General features: G+C 52.8%; 1 protein-coding gene across 2 annotated transcripts in view; it reads left to right on the forward strand.

Annotated features, from left to right (window-relative positions):
- LOC147120054 (uncharacterized) overlaps positions 1-24709 on the forward strand; it is a 210655-nt gene that overhangs the window by 59117 nt on the left and 126829 nt on the right. For both annotated transcript variants that reach the window (XM_085985571.1, XM_085985572.1), the window contains exon 7: positions 8392-8534. In XM_085985571.1, the coding sequence (XP_085841697.1) occupies positions 8392-8534 (143 nt within the window). The remainder of the gene's footprint in view (positions 1-8391; positions 8535-24709) is intronic.

A 24709-nucleotide genomic window follows, 5' to 3' on the forward strand; every position in this document is an offset into this window, starting at 1 on the left:
CCTGTCCTCCCACATCTGCATTGACCTGTCCTCTCACATCTGCAATAACCTCACTCACATCTGCAATGACCTGTCCTCTCACATCTGCAATAACCTCACTCACATCTGCAATGACCTGTCCTCTCACATCTGCAATGACCTTCCCTCTCACATCTGCAATGACATTCCCTCTAACATCTGCATTGACCTGTCATCTCACATCTGCATTGACCTGTCCTCTCACATCTGCAATGACCTGTCATCTCACATCTGCATTGACCTGTCATCTCACATCTGCATTGACCTTCCCTCTCACATCTGCATTTACCTGTCCTCTCACATCTGCAATGATCTGTCCTCTCACATCTGCAATTACCTGTCCTCTCACATCTGCATTGACCTTCCTTTTCACGTCTGCATTGACCTGTCCTCTCACATCTGCAATGACCTTCCCTCTCACATCTGCATTGACCTTCCTTTTCACATCTGCATTGACCTGTTCTCTCACATCTGCAATGACCTGACCTCTCACATCTGCAATGACCTGTCCTCTCACATCTGCAATGACATTCCCTCTCACATCTGCAATGACCTGTCCTCCCACATCTGCAATGACCTTCCCTCTCACATCTGCATTGACCTGTCCTCTCACATCTGCAATGACCTGTCCTCTCACATCTGCAATGACCTGTCCTCTCACATCTGCAATGACCTGTCCTCTCACATCTGCAATGACCTGTCCTCTCACATCTGCATTGACCTTCCTTTTCACATCTGCATTGACCTTTCCTCTCACATCTGCAATGACCTGTCCTCTCACATCTGCAATGACCTGTCCTCTCACATCTGCAATGACATTCCCTCTCACATGTGCAATGAGCTGTCCTCTCACATCTGCAATGACCTTCCCTCTCACATCTCCAATGACCTGTCCTCTCACATCTGCAATGACCTGTCCTCCCACGTCTGCATTGACCTCTCCTCCCACGTCTGCAATGGCCTGTCCGCTCACATCTGCAATGACCTTCCCTCTCACATCTGCAATGACCTGTCCTCCCACATCTGCATTGACCTGTCCTCTCACATCTGCAATAACCTCACTCACATCTGCATTGACCTTCCCTCTCACATCTGCAATGACCTGTCCTCTCACATCTGCAATAACCTCACTCACATCTGCAATGACCTGTCCTCTCACATCTGCAATGACCTTCCCTCTCACATCTGCAATGACCTTCCCTCTTACATCTGCATTGACCTGTCCTCTCACATCTGCATTGACCTGTCCTCTCACATCTGCATTGACCTTCCCTCTCACATCTGCAATGACCTTCCCTCTCACATCTGCAATGACCTTCCCTCTCACATCTGCAATGACCTGTCCTCTCACATCTGCATTGACCTGTCCTCTCACATTTGCAATGACCTTCCCTCTCACATCTGCAATGACCTTCCCTCTCACATCTGCAATGACCTGTCCTCTCACATCTGCATTGACCTGTCCTCTCACATCTGCAATGACCTTCCCTCTCACATCTGCAATGACCTGTCCTCTCACATCTGCATTGACCTGTCCTCTCACATCTGCAATGACCTGTCCTCTCACATCTGCATTGACCTGTCCTCTCACATCTGCAATGACCTGTCCTCTCACATCTGCATTGACCTGTCCTCTCACATCTGCAATGACCTGTCCTCTCACATCTGCAATGACCTTCCCTCTCACATCTGCAATGACCTTCCCTCTCACATCTGCAAAGACATTCCCTCTCACATCTGCAATGACCTTCCCTCTCACATCTGCAATGACCTTCCCTCTCACATCTGCATTGACCTTCCCTCTCACATCTGCATTGACCTGTCCTCTCACATCTGCATTGACCTTCCCTCTCACACCTGCATTGACCTGTCCTCTCACATCTGCAATGACATTCCCTCTCACATCTGCAATGAACTTCGCTCTTATTCTGCATTGACCTGTCCTCTCACATCTGCAATGACCTGTCCTCTCACATCTGCATTGATCTGTCCTCCCACATCTGCATTGACCTGTCCTCCCACATCTGCAATGACCTGTCCTCTCACATCTGCAATGACCTGTCCTCCCACATCTGCATTGACCTGTTCTCCCACATCTGCAATGACCTGTGCTCTCAGATCTGCAATGACCTGTCCTCTCACATCTGCAATGACCTGTCCTCCCACATCTGCATTGACCTGTCCTCTCACATCTGCAATAACCTCACTCACATCTGCAATGACCTGTCCTATCACATCTGCAATAACCTCACTCACATCTGCAATGACCTGTCCTCTCACATCTGCAATAATCTTCCCTCTCACATCTGCAATGACCTGTCCTCTCACATCTGCATTGACCTGTCCTCTCACATCTGCAATGAAATTCCCTCTCACATCTGCAATGACCTTCCCTCTCACATCTGCATTGACCTGTCCTCTCACATCTGCACTGACCTGTCCTCTCACATCTGCAATGACATCCCTCTCACATCTGCAATGACCTTCCCTCTCACATCTGCATTGACCTGTCCTCTCAGATCTGCATTGACCTGTCCTCTCACATCTGCAATGACCTTCCCTCTCACATCTGCAATGACCTGTCCTCTCACATCTGCAATGACCTGTCCTCTCACATCTGCATTGACCTGTCCTGTCACATCTGCAATGACCTTCCCTCTCACATCTGCAATGACCTGCCCTCTCACACCTGCATTGACCTGTCCTCTCACATCTGCAATGACCTTCCCTCTCACATCTGCAATGACCTGTCCTCTCACATCTGCAATGACCTTCCCTCTCACATCTGCAATGACCTGTCCTCTCACATCTGCAATGACCTGTCCTCTCACATCTGCATTTACCTGTCCTCTCACATCTGCATTGACATTCCCTCTCACATCTGCATTGACCTGTCCTCTCAGATCTGCAATGACCTTCCCTCTCACATCTGCAATGACCTGACCTCTCACATCTGCAATGACCTGTCCTCTCACATCTGCAATGACCTCTCCTCTCACATCTGCAATGACCTGTCCTCTCACATCTGCAATGACCTGTCCTCTCACATCTGCATTGACCTGTCCTCTCACATCTGCATTGACCTTCCCTCACACATCTGCAATGACATTCCCTCTCACATCTGCAATGACCTGTCCTCTCACATCTGCAATGACCTTCCCTGTCACATCTGCAATGACCTGTCCTCTCACATCTGCATTGACCTGTCCCCTCATATCTGCAGTGACCTTCCCTTTCACATCTGCAATGACATTCCCTCTCACATCTGCAATGACCTGTACTCTCACATCTGCAATGACCTGTCCTCTCACATCTGCATTGACCTGTCCTCTCACATCTGCAATGACCTGACCTCTCACATCTCCATTGACCTTCCTTCTCACATCTGCAATGACCTTGCCTCTCACATCTGCAATGACTTTCCCTCTCATCTGCAATGATCTGTCCTCTCACACCTGCAATGACCTGTCCTCTCACATCTGCAATGACCTGTCCTCTCACAACTGCAATGACCTTCCCTCTCATCTGCAATGACCTGTCCTCTCACATATGCATTGACCTGTCCTCTCACATCTGCATTGACCTGTCCTCTCACATCTGCAATGACCTGTCCTCTCACATCTGCAATGACCTTCCCTCTCATCTGCAATGACCTGTCCTCTCACATCTGCATTGACCTGTCCTCTCACATTTGCATTGACCTGTCCTCTCACATCTGCAATGACCTTTCCTCTCACATCTGCAATGACCTGTCCTCTCACATCTGCAATGACGTGTCCTCTCACATCTGCATTGACCTGTCCTCTCACATCTGCAATGACATTCCCTCTCACATCTGCAATGACCTTCCCTCTCACATCTGCAATGACCTTCCCTCTCACATCTGCATTGACCTGTCCTCTCACATCTGCATTGACCTGTCCTCTCACATCTGCATTGACCTGTCCTCTCACATCTGCAATGACCTTCCCCCTCACATCTGCAATGACATTCCCTCTCACATCTGCAATGACCTTCCCTCTCACATCTGCAATGGCCTTCCCTCTCACATCTGCATTGACCTTCCCTCTCACATCTGCATTGACCTGTCCTCTCACATCTACATTGACCTTCCCTCTCACACCTGCATTGACCTGTCCTCTCACATCTGCAATGACATTCCCCCTCACATCTGCAATGACCTGACCGCTCACATCTGCAATGAACTTCCCTCTTATTCTGCATTGCCCTGTCCTCTCACATCTGCAATAACCTATCCTCTCACATCTGCATTGACCTGTCATCCCACATCTGCAATGACCTGTCCTCTCACATCTGCAATGATCTGTCCTCACACATCTGCATTGACCTGTCCTCTAACATCTGCAATAACCTCACTCACATCTGCAATGACCTTCCCTCTCACATCTGCAATGACCTGTCCTCCCACATCTGCATTGACCTGTCCTCTCACATCTGCAATAACCTCACTCACATCTGCAATGGCCTGTCCTCTCACATCTGCAATAACCTCACTCACATCTGCAATGACCTGTCCTCTCACATCTGCAATGACCTTCCCTCTCACATCTGCAATGACCTTCCCTCTTACATCTGCATTGACCTGTCATCTCACATCTGCATTGACCTGTCCTCTCACATCTGCATTGACCTGTCCTCTCACATCTGCAATGACCTGTCATCTCACATCTGCATTGACCTGTCATCTCACATCTGCATTGACCTTCCCTCTCACATCTGCATTTACCTGTCCTCTCACATCTGCAATGATCTGTCCTCTCACATCTGCAATTACCTGTCCTCTCACATCTGCATTGACCTTCCTTTTCACATCTGCATTGACCTGTCCTCTCACATCTGCAATGACCTTCCCTCTCACATCTGCATTGACCTTCCTTTTCACATCTGCATTGACCTGTCCTCTCACATCTGCAATGACCTGTCCTCTCACATCTGCAATGACCTGTCCTCTCACATCTGCAATGACATTCCCTCTCACATCTGCAATGACCTGTCCTCCCACATCTTCAATGACCTTCCCTCTCACATCTGCATTGACCTGTCCTCTCACATCTGCAATGACCTGTCCTCTCACATCTGCAATGACCTGTCCTCTCACATCTGCAATGACCTGTCCTCTCACATCTGCAATGACCTGTCCTCTCACATCTGCATTGACCTTCCTTTTCACATCTGCATTGACCTTTCCTCTCACATCTGCAATGACCTGTCCTCTCACATCTGCAATGACCTGTCCTCTCACATCTGCAATGACATTCCCTCTCACATGTGCAATGAGCTGTCCTCTCACATCTGCAATGACCTTCCCTCTCACATCTCCAATGACCTGTCCTCTCACATCTGCAATGACCTGTCCTCCCACGTCTGCATTGACCTCTCCTCCCACATCTGCAATGGCCTGTCCGCTCACATCTGCAATGACCTTCCCTCTCACATCTGCAATGACCTGTCCTCCCACATCTGCATTGACCTGTCCTCTCACATCTGCAATAACCTCACTCACATCTGCAATGACCTGTCCTCTCACATCTGCAATGACCTTCCCTCTCACATCTGCAATGACCTTCCCTCTTACATCTGCATTGACCTGTCCTCTCACATCTGCATTGACCTGTCCTCTCACATCTGCATTGACCTTCCCTCTCACATCTGCAATGACCTTCCCTCTCACATCTGCAATGACCTTCCCTCTCACATCTGCAATGACCTGTCCTCTCACATCTGCATTGACCTGTCCTCTCACATTTGCAATGACCTTCCCTCTCACATCTGCAATGACCTTCCTTTTCACATCTGCATTGACCTGTCCTCTCACATCTGCAATGACCTGTCCTCTCACATCTGCAATGACCTGTCCTCTCACATCTGCAATGACATTCCCTCTCACATCTGCAATGACCTGTCCTCCCACATCTGCAATGACCTTCCCTCTCACATCTGCATTGACCTGTCCTCTCACATCTGCAATGACCTGTCCTCTCACATCTGCAATGACATTCCCTCTCACATCTGCAATGACCTGTCCCTCTCACATCTGCAATGACATTCCCTCTCACATCTGCAATGACCTGTCCTCCCACATCTGCAATGACATTCCCTCTCACATCTGCAATGACCTGTCCTCCCACATCTGCAATGACCTTCCCTCTCACATCTGCAATGACCTGTCCTCTCACATCTGCAATGACGTGTCCTCTCACATCTGCATTGACCTGTCCTCTCACATCTGCAATGACATTCCCTCTCACATCTGCAATGACCTTCCCTCTCACATCTGCAATGACCTTCCCTCTCACATCTGCAATGACCTGTCCTCTCACATCTGCAATGACGTGTCCTCTCACATCTGCATTGACCTGTCCTCTCACATCTGCAATGCCATTCCCTCTCACATCTGCAATGACCTTCCCTCTCACATCTGCAATGACCTTCCCTCTCACATCTGCATTGACCTGTCCTCTCACATCTGCATTGACCTGTCCTCTCACATCTGCAATGACCTTCCCCCTCACATCTGCAATGACATTCCCTCTCACATCTGCAATGACCTTCCCTCTCACATCTGCAATGGCCTTCCCTCTCACATCTGCATTGACCTTCCCTCTCACATCTGCATTGACCTGTCCTCTCACATCTGCAATGACATTCCCCCTCACATCTGCAATGACCTGACCTCTCACATCTGCAATGAACTTCCCTCTTATTCTGCATTGACCTGTCCTCTCACATCTGCAATAACCTATCCTCTCACATCTGCATTGACCTGTCATCCCACATCTGCAATGACCTGTCCTCTCACATCTGCAATGATCTGTCCTCACACATCTGCATTGACCTGTCCTCTGACATCTGCAATAACCTCACTCACATCTGCAATGACCTTCCCTCTCACATCTGCAATGACCTGTCCTCCCACATCTGCATTGACCTGTCCTCTCACATCTGCAATAACCTCACTCACATCTGCATTGACCTTCCCTCTCACATCTGCAATGACCTGTCCTCTCACATCTGCAATAACCTCACTCACATCTGCAATGACTTGTCCTCTCACATCTGCAATGACCTTCCCTCTCACATCTGCAATGACCTTCCCTCTTACATCTGCATTGACCTGTCCTCTCACATCTGCATTGACCTGTCCTCTCACATCTGCATTGACCTTCCCTCTCACATCTGCAATGACCTTCCCTCTCACATCTGCAATGACCTTCCCTCTCACATCTGCAATGACCTGTCCTCTCACATCTGCATTGACCTGTCCTCTCACATTTGCAATGACCTTCCCTCTCACATCTGCAATGACCTTCCCTCTCACATCTGCAATGACCTGTCCTCTCACATCTGCATTGACCTGTCCTCTCACATCTGCAATGACCTTCCCTCTCACATCTGCAATGACCTGTCCTCTCACATCTGCATTGACCTGTCCTCTCACATCTGCAATGACCTGTCCTCTCACATCTGCATTGACCTGTCCTCTCACATCTGCAATGACCTGTCCTCTCACATCTGCATTGACCTGTCCTCTCCCATCTGCAATGACTTGTCCTCTCACATCTGCAATGACCTTCCCTCTCACATCTGCAATGACCTGTCCTCTCACATCTGCATTGACCTGTCCTCTCACATCTGTAATGACCTTCCCTCTCACATCTGCAATGACCTGTCCTCTCACATCTGCATTGACCTGTCCTCTCACATCTGCAATGACCTTCCCTCTCACATCTGCAATGACCTGTCCTCTCACATCTGCAATGACCTGTCCTCTCACATCTGCAATGATCTTCCCTCTCACATCTGCATTGACCTGTCCTCTCACATCTGCAATGACCTGTCCTCTCACATCTGCAATGACCTGTCCTCTCACATCTGCAATGACCTGTCCTCTCACATCTGCAATGATCTTCCCTCTCACATCTGCATTGACCTGTCCTCTCACATCTGCAATGACCTGTCCTCTCACATCTGCAATGACCTATCCTCTCACATCTGCAATGATCTTCCCTCTCACATCTGCTTTGACCTGTCCTCTCACATCTGCAATGACCTGTCCTCTCACATCTGCAATGACCTGTCCCCTCACATCTACAATGATCTGTCCTCTCACATCTGCAATGACCTGTCCTCTCACATCTGCATTGACCTGTCCTCTCACATCTGCAATGACCTGTCCTCTCACATCTGCAATGACCTGTCCTCTCACATTTGCAATGACCTTCCCTCTCACATCTGCATTGACCTGTCCTCTCACATCTGCATTGACCTGTCCTCTCACATCTGCATTGACCTGTCCTCTCACATCTGCAATAACCTCTCTCACATCTGCATTGACCTGTCCCCCTATCCCAGTGAAAACCAGACCCAGTGACCAGTGCGGTTCAAGACAACCATCGGAGCCTCCCGACTCTATGATTGGACGATTACAGCTTCCACCTATCACATCAGAGGTTGGAGCTGGACTGCGGCCGATTGAGGAAGAAGGCAGTGGAGAGGTAGGCATTAGAGCCAACTGTGAACCTCTTCTTGCAATCCGATCAGAATGTTCCAGGCAGTTACTGATCCCGGCCCCATCGAGAGACACCACTGTAGAACTTCCAACTCACCCTTGTCTCGAAACAGCCAGCCTGTTCAAAAAATATATGACTGAGTGGTAGCTTTGCTCAAGGATGTCACTCTCACCTCAGGCTCTGACTCACATGATTGTGGGTTCAAGCCCCTCTGCAGGACTGAAGGTAGTGCCGTACTGAAGGAGCGCTTCAGTACTGAGTCACAGACAGGCCATACAGTACCAAGTACCAGACGGGAGTGAATCGTTCCCTTTTACTTGCTGTGTACTGTACATGTACAAGAGACATTGAGACACAGACGGGCCATACAGCACCAGACGGGAGTGAATCGTTCCCTTTTACTTGCTGTGTACTGTACATGTACAAGAGACATTGAGACACAGATGGGCCATACAGTACCAGACGGGAGTGAATCGTTCCCTTTTACCCGTTGTGTACTGTACAAAACCCCCCTGCTGTGTTTTACACCGCTTGTATCCTGCTCATGTATTTTGACGGTGCAAGTCTTTGCCTCAAGACAGATACAGACAGTGAAGGTCATTCGGCCCATCTTTATTCATCCAGCGAGAGACCCTATACTTCCACCCCCTGCCCACTCCAGCTTCCCTTTATCCCTTAAATGATTTGACAGTTTTCACCCCTCCTGCTCTATCTGGGAGTCCATTCCATGTATCGATCACTCAGAGTGAATGAAGCTCCCTGATAACAGTCTTAGGCCTAGAAATTCAGTAGCGTTCGCCAGCTGTTAACGCCTTAAGAGGGGTAGATTTCCAGCGCTAGGCACTTAGCGCCCGGGCGCAGTCCGATCTGCGCCTACGCCCAACTTCAGTTGACATTTAGCGCCGGCGCAAAGTGTTTGCGCCCGCTCAGCTGCGCGCGCAGCTTATGACGTCATTTCGTCGTGCAACGCTGTTTGTGCGCCCCAAACCGGAAATTCAGTGGTGCCCGCCCAATGTGGGCGTGGCGCTGTTAAGAACTGTGAAGTGGAACGCAGCAGAGGCCCTGCGGGCCTCGGGGAGCGCTAATTAAAGGGCACTTAGACTGAACTATAAAGGCCAGCCATTTTGCTGCAATGACTTTAGTGCTTTGGATTTCTGGACAGAGACCAAGGAACAGACCTTACTGATTTGGGACAACATAGGAGAGGTATTTTTGGCTTCTGGCCAGAGCTTGGAAATTAGACTCATTGTGATTTCACTGTTTGCAAGTTTATTATGGGGGCTGCATGGGGTTCCAACCCTCAGTTCCAGCATTATGTGCGAAGGGCTCGCAGACGCTGTGTGAGAGGGCCAGCCATGCCTAGACGCAGAGGGGCCATCAGGCGTCGGCAACGTAGGCCTTACCCACTCAGGGAATACCGGCAGCAGGTGTCCTATCTCACCATGACTGCCGCGCATTGTGTTAAGAGGCTGCGCTTCAGAAGGGAGGTGGTTGCAGAGATCTGACAGCTGCTTCACAGAGATCTGCGTCCACAGCTGATGTGCAGGACGTCTCTGTCGGTGGAAGTGAAGGTCACGGTGGCTCTGAACTTTTATGCAAGCGGCTCCTTCCAAGCCGCTGCTGGGGACATAGCGAACATCTCCCAGTTCGCCGTGCATCGCTGCATCCGGCAGGTCACCGATGCCCTTCTCGCAAGGAGACACCAATTCATCTCCTTCCCCATGACCCTAGAGAGGCAGGAGCAGCATGCAGTCGGATTTGCGAGGATCGCCGACTTCCCCATGGTGCAGGGCGCCATTGACTGCACGCATGTGGCTATGCGGGCACCTATCGACAATGCCGAGGATTACCGCAACCGGAAGGGCTACCATTCCCTCAATGTACAGCTGGTGTGTGACCACAGGCAGCGCATCCTAGCTGTCAATGCCCGCTTTCCAGGAAGCAGCCACGATGCATTTATCCTGCGCCAGAGTACTGTGGCTGACATGTTCGAGGCACAGCCTCCACCAAGGGGATGGCTTATTGGGGACAAGGGCTACCCTTTGTGTACATGGCTCATGACCCCGCTCCGCGCGCCCAGGACCCCTGCGGAGGAGGCATACAACGAAAGCCATCAAGCCACAAGGAACATCATAGAGCAAACGATTGGCGTCCTCAAGCAACGGTTCCGCTGCCTGGATCGTTCCGGCGGATCTCTACAGTATTCGCCGGATAGAGTCTCCCAGTACGTCGTCGTTTGCTGCATGCTGCACAACCTGGCTATCCGCAGGACTCAGGCACTGCCACCTCGCGTTGGACCACCACCTCAGGAGGACGAGCAGGAGGACCATGAGGAGGAGGAGGAGGAGTACCAGCCCAGGAGGGAGCCACAAGGTCCAAGGGCCGTCCGCCGGCGGCTTATTGAACGACACTTCTAGGCCCCCTGTCAGGGAATGGCTTGTGGCAATGAACGCACCTGAATGCAGCCGCTCCGCAAGCCCTCAGCCGGTTAACGCAACAACCACTTGAAACATGACACCTGGACAAGCTGAATAAATAAAAAGCTTTATTTAACAAACTCAGGGCCCTTCCCACATGAAACACAAAAACAGACAAGACCCCCAAAAAACAGTCAAAAACATATCTCACTCCCACAACCTGGGGAGGAATAACAAAAATTGTCCTTCCAATTGGCCTTCATCCTCGGCCTTACCAAAATAAGCCCCCCCCCCTCCAGAACACAAACACCCCCATATAAAAAAACATTTGCCTTCATCTTCGGCCTTACCAAAATAAGCCCCCCCCCCTCCAGAACACAAACACCCCCATATAAAAAAAACAGTTGGCAACACACTCTACTTGGTGTGCCGAGAGGGCGAGTCCTTGTGCAGGCTTCTCCGGCCCCTGCCCGACCTGTTGCTCCGCCTCAACCTGGGCCCTGTGGGTGTTGCAAGGCTGGGGGAAGGCTCCTGAGGGGCACAATGCGTGACGGCAGATGCCCTTGGGGGTCGGCCTAGACGAGGTCCGGCCCTGGAGGGGCGGGCTGCTGACTGCTGCAGCTGTGGCTGGCCAGCATCAGTCTCTCCAGCAGCTCGTCGCACCTTGGCTGGGGGAGTGGCAGTGGCAGCTGCAGCAATGGGGGCAAGCTGGCTGATGCCAGGCGCTCGCTGGTCGCCAGAGACACTGGCACTCGGCCGGCCTGGCACTGCAGCAAGCGCTGCAATCTGGTGAAGGCCAGACCGCTGTGCTGCAGCAGGGCGGCGGGTGCCCTGGCGATGCTTCTGTGACACAGCGAGTGTGGCAGAAGTGAGTGCGCGAACTGCCCTGGTCTGTGCCCGCATCAGATCAGCCAGTGTCTGGACGGCACCACTCATGAACTCGCGACTCGCGTCCTGTGCTGCCGCGAGTTGCTCGACACCCCTGGCCTGTGCTGCCACGAGTTGCTCGACACCCCTGGCCTGTGAGTCCCCGAAATTGGCCACACTATGAGCCAGGGACTCAATGGCCTGAGGCAACTGTCCCACAACCCCCATGAACTCGTTGTGGCGCCGCTCCGAGGCCGCGGACATTTCATCAAGGAGGCGCACCTCCTGGGCGAGGACCATCTCTGGACTGGAGGGCGGACTCTCCCTCTGGGGAGAAGGCCGCCGAGCTGCCCGACCCTTCCCGCGTGCCTGGACGCCACTGGGCCCAGCAACTGCCCTCCCCTGCAACACTTCCCCCCTCTGGGGAGAAGGCAGCCGTGCTGCCCGACCCTTCCCGCGTGCCTGGACGCCACTGGGCCCAGGAGCTACACCCCCCTGCAACACTTCCCCCTGGCTCTCCTCCAGGCAAGACGTGTCCCCTCCATTGCCATCCCCTGGCGCGGATGAGGGTTCCCCCGATGTGCCGCCTTCCTCTTGGTCCTCGTCGTCCTCCTCTTCCGAGGGACTGGCACTCTCAGCTTCAGGGACCTCCTCCTCACCAGCTGAAAGCAGGAAGGCACAAGAGTAGCTTTAGAGTGAGGACAGGGCGTCAGCGAGGGAGGCATGAGTGGTGCCATTATGCGCATTGGTGGGACAGTGGCAAAGGATGTAGATCTGAAGCGCAAGGGGAACCAGAGAGGTCCAAACGGTCATGTCCTTACCATTGGGTCCCAGCACAGGGTCGGCATCTCCAATAGCAACGGGGCCAGTCACCCGGCCACGCACGAGTCGAGCCACGCTCTCCTCCAGCTGACTGAGCTGCTGGAACTGGGGACGGCCTCCCCCGGTGACAGTCTGGCTCTTCAAATTCCACGCCAGCTTGGCCTGCAAGAGAAAGGACGGCCTCTAAGTACGGTGTGGTGCCCTGTTGTTGTGTGCACTGCCTCCCATGGTCGAATAGCTTGGCCAGTGTGTTAAGTGCAGAGAGTGCTATTGATGATCATGCCAGTGCCATAGCTGCGGGAGGAGGGCTGGCCATTAGGCCTTTGAGGTCCCTTTGCCCATAATGTGAGGTGCACATGCAAGGATGAGGAGGACACTGGAAAGGGTACTCACCCTGACCAACCGACTGAGGTCGTTGTACTTCTTGCAGCATTGGTCAGCAGTCCTGGGGACATCGCTGTTGGCTGACACCCTCAGGGCGATTTCCCTCCAGGTTCTCCTGTACTGCCTCCTGGGAGCCTTCTTGCCACTGTCCGGGCACAAGATCTCTCTGTTCTTTTCCAACCCCCTAAGCAGCACCCTCAAAGCATGCTCTGAGAAGCGCTGCGCTCGTTCACGGGCCTTCTGCATGGCTTCAGGTGCTATTTGGGTCCACCAGCAGTGTTCAGGCCTAGCTGCAGGGCTCCACTATCCAGGGCGTGGGTGCAGACAAAGTCAACCCTTCCCCCTTTAAGAGCTAGTCTGCTGTCAATCAAAACATGACCACACCTGCGCTGCGCCCGGCCTCGGCGTTATCAGTCCGCACCGCCGGCTTAGCGCCTAAAGATAGGAGTGCAACGCCAGTTTCAGCGCTCGCCCAAACTCCTTGGCCAAAGCTACTGAATTTCGGCGAAGTGGCCTCCACTTTCCGGCGGGCGCTAAAGTTAGCGCCCGCCCGACTTTACCGCCCCAAAAGTGGCTATACTGAATTTCTAGGCCTTAGATTTACCATTTACTGGTTTAAACCCGTTTTCCCTTGTAATTTAATTTAAAGTAATATATCCAGTTTGCCTTTTCCACTCCCTTAACTATCTTATCTGGCTCTGGAAGATCGTCTCCCATGTCTTCTATCCAGAATGAAAAGCCCACCTTCTTCCTCATAACTCAGACCCTGACATTAGGAATCAGCCTTGTGGCTCCTCACTGCGCTGCCTCCAGCGGTTGAATGTCTCCCTTGTGTCTCGGTGACCAGGGCTGAACTCTATACTTAGGGTATGGTCTGACCAGGACTGCACGCAGTACTCAGGGTTGGATCTGACCAGGGCTGGACTCAGTCTTCAGGGTGTGATCTGACCAGAGTTGGACATGTGTTGGCCTGTTCATGGAGTTTGTTTGTGTGTTGGCCTGGTGATGGAGTGCGTGTGTTGGTCTGGTGATGGAGTGCGTGTGTTGGTCTGGTGATGGAGTGCGTGTGTTGGTCTGGTGATGGAGTGCGTGTGTTGGTCTGGTGATGGAGTGCGTGTGTTGGTCTGGTGATGGAGTGCGTGTATTGGTCTGGTGATGGAGTGCGTGTGTTGGTCTGGTGATGGAGTGCGTGTGTTGGTCTGGTGATGGAGTGTCTTTGTTGATCTGGTGATGGAGTGGGTGTGTTGGTCTGGTGATGGAGTGGGTGTGTTGGTCTGGTGATGGAGTGGGTGTGTTGGCCTGGTGATGGAGTGGGTGTGTTGGTCTGGTGATGGAGTGGGTGTGTTGGTCTGGTGATGGAGTGTGTGTTTTGGTCTGGTGATGTAGTGTGTGTGTTGGTCTGGTGATGTAGTGGGTGTGTTGGTCTGGTGATGGAGTGGGTGTGTTGGTCCGGTGATGGAGTGGGTGTGTTGGTCCGGTGATGTAGTGGGTGTGTTGGTCTGGTGATGGAGTGGGTGTGTTGGTCTGGTGATGGAGTGTGTGTGTTGGTCTGGTGATGGAGTGTGTGTTTTGGTCTGGTGATGTAGTGTGTGTGTTGGTCTGGTGATGTAGTGGGTGTGTTGGTCTGGTGATGGAGTGGGTGTGTTGGTCTGGTGATGGAGTGTGTGTGTTGGTCTGGTGATGGAGTGTGTGTGTTGGCCTGGTGATGTAGTGGGTGTGTTGGTCTGGTGATGGAGTGTGTGTGTTGGTCTGGTGATGGAGTGGGTGTTTTGGTCTGGTGATGGAGTGTGTGTTTTGGTCTGGTGATGGAGTGTGTGTGTTGGTCTGGTGATGGAGTGGGTGTGTTGGTCTGGTGATGGAGTGTGTGTTTTGGTCTGGTGATGTAGTGTGTGTGTTGGTCTGGTGATGTAGTGGGTGTGGTGGTCTGGTGATGGAGTGCGTGTGTTGGTCTGGTGATGGAGTACGTGTGTTGGTCTGGTGATGGAGTGCGTGTATTGGTCTGGTGATGGAGTGCATGTGTTGGTCTGGTGATGGAGTGCGTGTGTTGGTCTGGTGATGGAGTGCGTGTGTTGGTCTGGTGATGGAGTGCGTGTGTTGGTCTGGTGATGGAGTGCGTGTATTGGTCTGGTGATGGAGTGGGTGTGTTGGTCTGGTGATGGAGTGGGTGTGTTGGTCTGCTGATGGAGTGTGTGTGTTGGTCTGGTGATGGAGTGTGTGTTTTGGTCTGGTGATGTAGTGTGTGTGTTGGTCTGGTGATGTAGTGGGTGTGTTGGTCTGGTGATGGAGCGGGTGTGTTGGTCTGGTGATGGAGTGGGTGTGTTGGTCTGGTGATGGAGTGGGTGTGTTGGTCTGGTGATGGAGTGGGTGTGTTGGTCTGGTGATGGAGTGGGTGTTTTGGTCTGGTGATGGAGTGTGTGTGTTGGTCTGGTGATGGAGTGCGTGTGTTGGTCTGGTGATGGAGTGAGTGTATTGGTCTGGTGATGGAGTGCGTGTGTTGGTCTGGTGATGGAGTGCGTGTGTTGGTCTGGTGATGGAGTGCGTGTGTTGGTCTGGTGATGGAGTGAGTGTATTGGTCTGGTGATGGAGTGCGTGTGTTGGTCTGGTGATGGAGTGCGTGTGTTGGTCTGGTGATGGAGTGCGTGTCTTGGTCTGGTGATGGAGTGCGTGTGTTGGTCTGGTGATGTAGTGGGTGTGTTGGTCTGGTGATGGAGTGGGTGTGTTGGTCTGGTGATGGAGTGGGTGTGTTGGTCTGGTGATGGAGTGGGTGTGTTGGTCTGGTGATGGAGTGAGTGTGTTGGTCTGGTGATGGAGTGAGTGTGTTGGTCTGGCGATGGAGTGAGTGTGTTGGTCTGGCGATGGAGTGGGTGTGTTGGTCTGGCGATGGAGTGTGTGTGTTGGTCTGGTGATGGAGTGTGTGTTTTGGTCTGGTGATGTGGTGTGTGTGTTGGTCTGGTGATGTAGTGGGTGTGTTGGTCTGGTGATGGAGTGTGTGTGTTGGTCTGGTGATGGAGTGTGTGTTTTGGTCTGGTGATGTGGTGTGTGTGTTGGTCTGGTGATGTAGTGAGTGTGTTGGTCTGGTGATGGAGTGGGTGTGTTGGTCTGGTGATGGAGTCTCTTTGTTGATCTGGTGATGGAGTGGGTGTGTTGATCTGGTGATGCAGTGGGTGTGTTGGTCTGGTGATGGAGTGCGTGTATTGGTCTGGTGATGGAGTGCGTGTGTTGGTCTGGTGATGTAGTGGGTGTGTTGGTCTGGTGATGGAGTGGGTGTGTTGGTCTGGTGATGGAGTGGGTGTGTTGGTCTGGTGATGGAGTGGGCGTGTTGGCCTGGTGATGGAGTGGGTGTGTTGGTCTGGTGATGGAGTGGGTGTGTTGGTCTGGTGATGGAGTGGGTGTGTTGGTCTGGTGATGGAGTGGGTGTGTTGGTCTGGTGATGGAGTGGCTGTTTTGGTCTGGTGATGGAGTGCGTGTGTTGGTCTGGTGATGGAGTGCGTGTGTTGGTCTGGTGATGGAGTGCGTGTATTGGTCTGGTGATGGAGTGCGTGTGTTGGTCTGGTGATGGAGTGCGTGTGTTGGTCTGGTGATGGAGTGTCTTTGTTGATCTGGTGATGGAGTACGTGTGTTGGTCTGGTGATGGAGTGCGTGTGTTGGTCTGGTGATGGAGTACGTGTGTTGGTCTGGTGATGGAGTGCGTGTATTGGTCTGGTGATGGAGTGCATGTGTTGGTCTGGTGATGGAGTGCGTGTGTTGGTCTAGTGATGGAGTGCGTGTGTTGGTCTGGTGATGGAGTGCGTGTGTTGGTCTGGTGATGGAGTGCGTGTATTGGTCTGGTGATGGAGTGGGTGTGTTGGTCTGGTGATGGAGTGGGTGTGTTGGTCTGCTGATGGAGTGTGTGTGTTGGTCTGGTGATGGAGTGTGTGTTTTGGTCTGGTGATGTAGTGTGTGTGTTGGTCTGGTGATGTAGTGGGTGTGTTGGTCTGGTGATGGAGCGGGTGTGTTGGTCTGGTGATGGAGTGGGTGTGTTGGTCTGGTGATGGAGTGGGTGTGTTGGTCTGGTGATGGAGTGGGTGTTTTGGTCTGGTGATGGAGTGTGTGTGTTGGTCTGGTGATGGAGTGTGTGTGTTGGTCTGGTGATGGAGTGAGTGTATTGGTCTGGTGATGGAGTGCGTGTGTTGGTCTGGTGATGGAGTGCGTGTGTTGGTCTGGTGATGGAGTGCGTGTATTGGTCTGGTGATGGAGTGCGTGTGTTGGTCTGGTGATGGAGTGCGTGTGTTGGTCTGGTGATGGAGTGCGTGTGTTGGTCTGGTGATGGAGTGCGTGTATTGGTCTGGTGATGGAGTGATTGTGTTGGTCTGGTGATGTAGTGGGTGTGTTGGTCTGGTGATGGAGTGGGTGTGTTGGTCTGGTGATGGAGTGGGTGTGTTGGTCTGGTGATGGAGTGGGTGTGTTGGTCTGGTGATGGAGTGAGTGTGTTGGTCTGTTGATGGAGTGAGTGTGTTGGTCTGGTGATGGAGTGAGTGTGTTGGTCTGGCGATGGAGTGGGTGTGTTGGTCTGGCGATGGAGTGTGTGTGTTGGTCTGGTGATGGAGTGTGTGTTTTGGTCTGGTGATGTGGTGTGTGTGTTGGTCTGGTGATGTAGTGGGTGTGTTGGTCTGGTGATGGAGTGGGTGTGTTGGTCTGGTGATGGAGTGGGTGTGTTGGTCTGGTGATGGAGTCTCTTTGTTGATCTGGTGATGGAGTGGGTGTGTTGATCTGGTGATGGACTGGGTGTGTTGGTCTGGTGATGGAGTGGGCGTGTTGGTCTGGTGATGGAGTGGGCGTGTTGGCCTGGTGATGGAGTGGGTGTGTTGGTCTGGTGATGGAGTGGATGTGTTGGTCTGGTGATGGAGTGGGTGTGTTGGTCTGGTGATGGAGTGGGTGTGTTGGTCTGGTGATGGAGTGGGTGTGTTGGTCTGCTGATGGAGTGTGTGTGTTGGTCTGGTGATGGAGTGTGTGTTTTGGTCTGGTGATGTAGTGTGTGTGTTGGTCTGCTGATGGAGTAAGTGTGTTGGTCTGGTGATGGAGTGCGTGTATTGGTCTGGTGATGGAGTGCGTGTGTTGGTCTGGTGATGGAGTGCGTGTGTTGGTCTGGTGATGGAGTGCGTGTGTTGGTCTGGTGATGGAGTGCGTGTATTGGTCTGGTGATGGAGTGCGTGTGTTGGTCTGGTGATGTAGTGGGTGTGTTGGTCTGGTGATGGAGTGGGTGTGTTGGTCTGGTGATGGAGTGGGTGTGTTGGTCTGGTGATGGAGTGAGTATGTTGGTCTGGTGATGGAGTGAGTGTGTTGGTCTGGTGATGGAGTGGGTGTGTTGGTCTGGTGATGGAGTGGGTGTGTTGGTCTGGTGATGGAGTGGGCGTGTTGGCCTGGTGATGGAGTGGGTGTGTTGGTCTGGTGATGGAGTGGGTGTATTGGTCTGGTGATGGAGTGCGTGTATTGGTCTGGTGATGGAGTGCGTGTATTGGTCTGGTGATGGAGTGCGTGTGTTGGTCTGGTGATGGAGTGCGTGTGTTGGTCTGGTGATGGAGTGTCTTTGTTGATCTGGTGATGGAGTGGGTGTGTTGATCTGGTGATGGAGTGGGTGTGTTGGTCTGGTGATGGAGGGGGTGTGTTGGTCTGGTGATGGAGTGGGTGTGTTGGTCTGGTGATGGAGTGGGTGTGTTGGTCTGCTGATGGAGTGGGTGTGTTGGTCTGGTGATGGAGTGTGTGTTTTGGTCTGGTGATGTAGTGTGTGTGTTGGTCTGGTGATGTAGTGTGTGTGTTGGTCTGGTGATGTAGTGGGTGTGTTGGTCTGGTGATGGAGTGGGTGTGTTGGTCTGCTGATGGAGTGGGTGTGTTGGTCTGGTGATGGAGTGCATGTGTTGGTCTGGTGATGGAGTGCGTGTGTTGGTCTGGTGATGGAGTGCGTGTGTTGGTCTGGTGATGGAGTGTGTGTTTTGGTCTGGTGATGTGGTGTGTGTGTTGGTCTGGTGATGTAGTGGGTGTGTTGGTCTGGTGATGGAGTGGGTGTGTTGGTCTGGTGATGGAGTCTCTTTGTTGATCTCGTGATGGAGTGGGTGTGTTGATCTGGTGATGGAGTGGGTGTGTTGGTCTGGTGATGGAGTGGGTGTGTTGGTCTGGTGATGGAGTGGGCGTGTTGGCCTGGTGATGGAGTGGGTGTGTTGGTCTGGTGATGGAGTGGGTGTGTTGGTCTGGTGATGGAGTGGGTGTGTTGGTCTGGTGATGGAGTGGGTGTGTTGGTCTGGTGATGGAGTGGCTGTTTTGGTCTGGTGATGGAGTGCGTGTGTTGGTCTGGTGATGGAGTGCGTGTGTTGGTCTGGTGATGGAGTGCGTGTATTGGTCTGGTGATGGAGTGCGTGTGTTGGTCTGGTGATGGAGTGCGTGTGTTGGTCTGGTGATGGAGTGTCTTTGTTGATCTGGTGATGGAGTGGGTGTGTTGGTCTGGTGATGGAGTGGGTGTGTTGGTCTGGTGATGGAGTGGGTGTGTTGGCCTGGTGATGGAGTGGGTGTGTTGGTCTGGTGATGGAGTGGGTGTGTTGGTCTGATGATGGAGTGTGTGTTTTGGTCTGGTGATGTAGTGTGTGTGTTGGTCTGGTGATGTAGTGGGTGTGTTGGTCTGGTGATGGAGTGGGTGTGTTGGTCTGGTGATGGAGTGGGTGTGTTGGTCTGGTGATGTAGTGGGTGTGTTGGTCTGGTGATGGAGTGGGTGTGTTGGTCTGGTGATGGAGTGTGTGTGTTGGTCTGGTGATGGAGTGTGTGTTTTGGTCTGGTGATGTAGTGTGTGTGTTGGTCTGGTGATGTAGTGGGTGTGTTGGTCTGGTGATGGAGTGGGTGTGTTGGTCTGGTGATGGAGTGTGTGTGTTGGTCTGGTGATGGAGTGTGTGTGTTGGCCTGGTGATGTAGTGGGTGTGTTGGTCTGGTGATGGAGTGTGTGTGTTGGTCTGGTGATGGAGTGGGTGTTTTGGTCTGGTGATGGAGTGTCTGTTTTGGTCTGGTGATGGAGTGTGTGTGTTGGTCTGGTGATGGAGTGTGTGTGTTGGTCTGGTGATGGAGTGTGTGTTTTGGTCTGGTGATGTAGTGTGTGTGTTGGTCTGGTGATGTAGTGGGTGTGTTGGTCTGGTGATGGAGTGCGTGTGTTGGTCTGGTGATGGAGTACGTGTGTTGGTCTGGTGATGGAGTGCGTGTATTGGTCTGGTGATGGAGTGCATGTGTTGGTCTGGTGATGGAGTGCGTGTGTTGGTCTGGTGATGGAGTGCGTGTGTTGGTCTGGTGATGGAGTGCGTGTGTTGGTCTGGTGATGGAGTGCGTGTATTGGTCTGGTGATGTAGTGGGTGTGTTGGTCTGGTGATGGAGTGGGTGTGTTGGTCTGCTGATGGAGTGTGTGTGTTGGTCTGGTGATGGAGTGTGTGTGTTGGTCTGGTGATGTAGCGGGTGTGTTGGTCTGGTGATGGAGCGGGTGTGTTGGTCTGGTGATGGAGTGGGTGTGTTGGTCTGGTGATGGAGTGGTTGTGTTGGTCTGGTGATGGAGTGGGTGTTTTGGTCTGGTGATGGAGTGTGTGTGTTGGTCTGGTGATGGAGTGTGTGTGTTGGTCTGGTGATGGAGTGAGTGTATTGGTCTGGTGATGGAGTGCGTGTGTTGGTCTGGTAATGGAGTGCGTGTGTTGGTCTGGTGATGGAGTGCGTGTATTGGTCTGGTGATGGAGTGCGTGTGTTGGTCTGGTGATGGAGTGCGTGTGTTGGTCTGGTGATGGAGTGCGTGTGTTGGTCTGGTGATGGAGTGCGTGTATTGGTCTGGTGATGGAGTGATTGTGTTGGTCTGGTGATGTAGTGGGTGTGTTGGTCTGGTGATGGAGTGGGTGTGTTGGTCTGGTGATGGAGTGGGTGTGTTGGTCTGGTGATGGAGTGGGTGTGTTGGTCTGGTGATGGAGTGAGTGTGTTGGTCTGTTGATGGAGTGAGTGTGTTGGTCTGGTGATGGAGTGAGTGTGTTGGTCTGGCGATGGAGTGGGTGTGTTGGTCTGGCGATGGAGTGTGTGTGTTGGTCTGGTGATGGAGTGTGTGTTTTGGTCTGGTGATGTGGTGTGTGTGTTGGTCTGGTGATGGAGTGGGTGTGTTGGTCTGGTGATGGAGTGGGTGTGTTGGTCTGGTGATGGAGTCTCTTTGTTGATCTGGTGATGGAGTGGGTGTGTTGATCTGGTGATGGAGTGGGTGTGTTGGTCTGGTGATGGAGTGGGTGTGTTGGTCTGGTGATGGAGTGGGCGTGTTGGCCTGGTGATGGAGTGGGTGTGTTGGTCTGGTGATGGAGTGGGTGTGTTGGTCTGGTGATGGAGTGGGTGTGTTGGTCTGGTGATGGAGTGGGTGTGTTGGTCTGGTGATGGAGTGTGTGTGTTGGTCTGGTGATGGAGTGTGTGTTTTGGTCTGGTGATGTAGTGTGTGTGTTGTTCTGCTGATGGAGTGTGTGTGTTGGTCTGGTGATGGAGTGCGTGTATTGGTCTGGTGATGGAGTGCGTGGGTTGGTCTGGTGATGGAGTGCGTGTGTTGGTCTGGTGATGGAGTGCGTGTGTTGGTCTGGTGATGGAGTGCGTGTGTTGGTCTGGTGATGGAGTGCGTGTGTTGGTCTGGTGATGTAGTGGGTGTGTTGGTCTGGTGATGGAGTGGGTGTGTTGGTCTGGTGATGGAGTGGGTGTGTTGGTCTGGTGATGGAGTGAGTATGTTGGTCTGGTGATGGAGTGAGTGTGTTGGTCTGGTGATGGAGTGAGTGTGTTGGTCTGGTGATGGAGTGGGTGTGTTGGTCTGGTGATGGAGTGGGTGTGTTGGTCTGGTGATGGAGTGGGCGTGTTGGCCTGGTGATGGAGTGCGTGTGTTGGTCTGGTGATGGAGTGCGTGTGTTGGTCTGGTGATGGAGTGCGTGTGTTGGTCTGGTGATGGAGTGCGTGTGTTGGTCTGGTGATGGAGTGCGTGTGTTGGTCTGGTGATGTAGTGGGTGTGTTGGTCTGGTGATGGAGTGGGTGTGTTGGTCTGGTGATGGAGTGGGTGTGTTGGTCTGGTGATGGAGTGGGTGTGTTGGTCTGGTGATGGAGTGCGTGTGTTGGTCTGGTGATGGAGTGCGTGTATTGGTCTGGTGATGGAGTGCGTGTGTTGGTCTGGTGATGGAGTGCGTGTGTTGGTCTGGTGATGGAGTGCGTGTATTGGTCTGGTGATGGAGTGCGTGTGTTGGTCTGGTGATGGAGTGCGTGTGTTGGTCTGGTGATGGAGTACGTGTGTTGGTCTGGTGATGGAGTGTCTTTGTTGATCTGGTGATGGAGTGGGTGTGTTGATCTGGTGATGGAGTGGGTGTGTTGGTCTGGTGATGGAGTGGGTGTGTTGGTCTGGTGATGGAGTGGGTGTGTTGGTCTGGTGATGGAGTGGGTATGTTGGTCTGGTGATGGAGTGGGTGTGTTGGCCTGGTGATGGAGTGTGTGTGTTGGTCTGGTGATGGAGTGGGTGTGTTGGTCTGGTGATGGAGTGGGTGTGTTGGTCTGGTGATGGAGTGGCTGTTTTGGTCTGGTGATGGAGTGCATGTGTTGGTCTGGTGATGGAGTGCGTGTGTTGGTCTGGTGATGGAGTGCGTGTATTGGTCTGGTGATGGAGTGCGTGTGTTGGTCTGGTGATGGAGTACGTGTGTTGGTCTGGTGATGGAGTGCGTGTATTGGTCTGGTGATGGAGTGCGTGTATTGGTCTGGTGATGGAGTGCGTGTGTTGGTCTGGTGATGGAGTGCGTGTGTTGGTCTGGTGATGGAGTGTCTTTGTTGATCTGGTGATGGAGTGGGTGTGTTGATCTGGTGATGGAGTGGATGTGTTGGTCTGGTGATGGAGTGGGTGTGTTGGTCTGGTGATGGAGTGGGTGTGTTGGTCTGGTGATGGAGTGGGTGTGTTGGTCTGGTGATGGAGTGGGTGTGTTGGTCTGCTGATGGAGTGGGTGTGTTGGTCTGGTGATGGAGTGTGTGTTTTGGTCTGGTGATGTAGTGTGTGTGTTGGTCTGGTAATGTAGTGTGTGTGTTGGTCTGGTGATGTAGTGGGTGTGTTGGTCTGGTGATGGAGTGGGTGTGTTGGTCTGCTGATGGAGTGGGTGTGTTGGTCTGGTGATGGAGTGCATGTGTTGGTCTGGTGATGGAGTGCGTGTGTTGGTCTGGTGATGGAGTGCGTGTGTTGGTCTGGTGATGGAGTGCGTGTGTTGGTCTGGTGATGGAGTGCGTGTGTTGGTCTGGTGATGGAGTGCGTGTATTGGTCTGGTGATGGAGTGCGTGTGTTGGTCTGGTGATGGAGTACGTGTGTTGGTCTGGTGATGGAGTGCGTGTATTGGTCTGGTGATGGAGTGCGTGTGTTGGTCTGGTGATGGAGTGGGTGTGTTGGTCTGGTGATGGAGTGGGTGTGTTGGTCTGCTGATGGAGTGTGTGTGTTGGTCTGGTGATGGAGTGTGTGTTTTGGTCTGGTGATGTCGTGTGTGTGTTGGTCTGGTGATGTAGCGGGTGTGTTGGTCTGGTGATGGAGTGGGTGTGTTGGTCTGGTGATGGAGTGGGTGTGTTGGTCTGGTGATGGAGTGGGTGTTTTGGTCTGGTGATGGAGTGTGTGTGTTGGTCTGGTGATGGAGTGTGTGTTTTGGTCTGGTGATGTGTGTGTGTTGGTCTGGTGATGGAGTGGGCGTGTTGGTCTGGTGATGGAGTGGGCGTGTTGGTCTGGTGATGGAGTGGGCGTGTTGGCCTGGTGATGGAGTGGGCGTGTTGGTCTGGTGATGGAGTGGGCGTGTTGGTCTGGTGATGGAGTGGGTGTGTTGGTCTGGTGATGGAGTGGGTGTGTTGGTCTGGTGATGGAGTGCGTGTGTTGGTCTGGTGATGGAGTGCGTGTGTTGGTCTGGTGATGGAGTGCGTGTGTTGGTCTGGTGATGGAGTGCGTGTGTTGGTCTGGTGATGGAGTGCGTGTGTTGGTCTGGTGATGGAGTGCGTGTGTTGGTCTGGTGATGGAGTGCGTGTATTGGTCTGGTGATGGAGTGCGTGTATTGGTCTGGTGATGGAGTGCGTGTGTTGGTCTGCTGATGGAGTACGTGTGTTGGTCTGGTGATGGAGTGGGTGTATTGGTCTGGTGATGGAGTGCGTGTATTGGTCTGGTGATGGAGTGCGTGTGTTGGTCTGGTGATGGAGTGCGTGTGTTGGTCTGGTGATGGAGTGCGTGTGTTGGTCTGGTGATGGAGTGCGTGTGTTGGTCTGGTGATGGAGTGCGTGTGTTGGTCTGGTGATGGAGTGCGTGTGTTGGTCTGGTGATGGAGTGCGTGTGTTGGTCTGGTGATGGAGTGCGTGTGTTGGTCTGGTGATGGAGTGCGTGTCTTGGTCTGGTGATGGAGTGCGTGTGTTGGTCTGGTGATGGAGTACGTGTGTTGGTCTGGTGATGGAGTGGGTGTATTGGTCTGGTGATGGAGTGCGTGTATTGGTCTGGTGATGGAGTGCGTGTGTTGGTCTGGTGATGGAGTGCGTGTGTTGGTCTGGTGATGGAGTGTCTTTGTTGATCTGGTGATGGAGTGGGTGTGTTGATCTGGTGATGGAGTGGGTGTGTTGGTCTGGTGATGGAGTGGGTGTGTTGGTCTGGTGATGGAGTGGGTATGTTGG

This window comes from Somniosus microcephalus, chromosome 4, assembly GCF_052327205.1.
Source record: "Somniosus microcephalus isolate GS21.2 chromosome 4, FLI_Smic_1.0, whole genome shotgun sequence".
Lineage (NCBI taxonomy): Eukaryota > Metazoa > Chordata > Chondrichthyes > Squaliformes > Somniosidae > Somniosus > Somniosus microcephalus.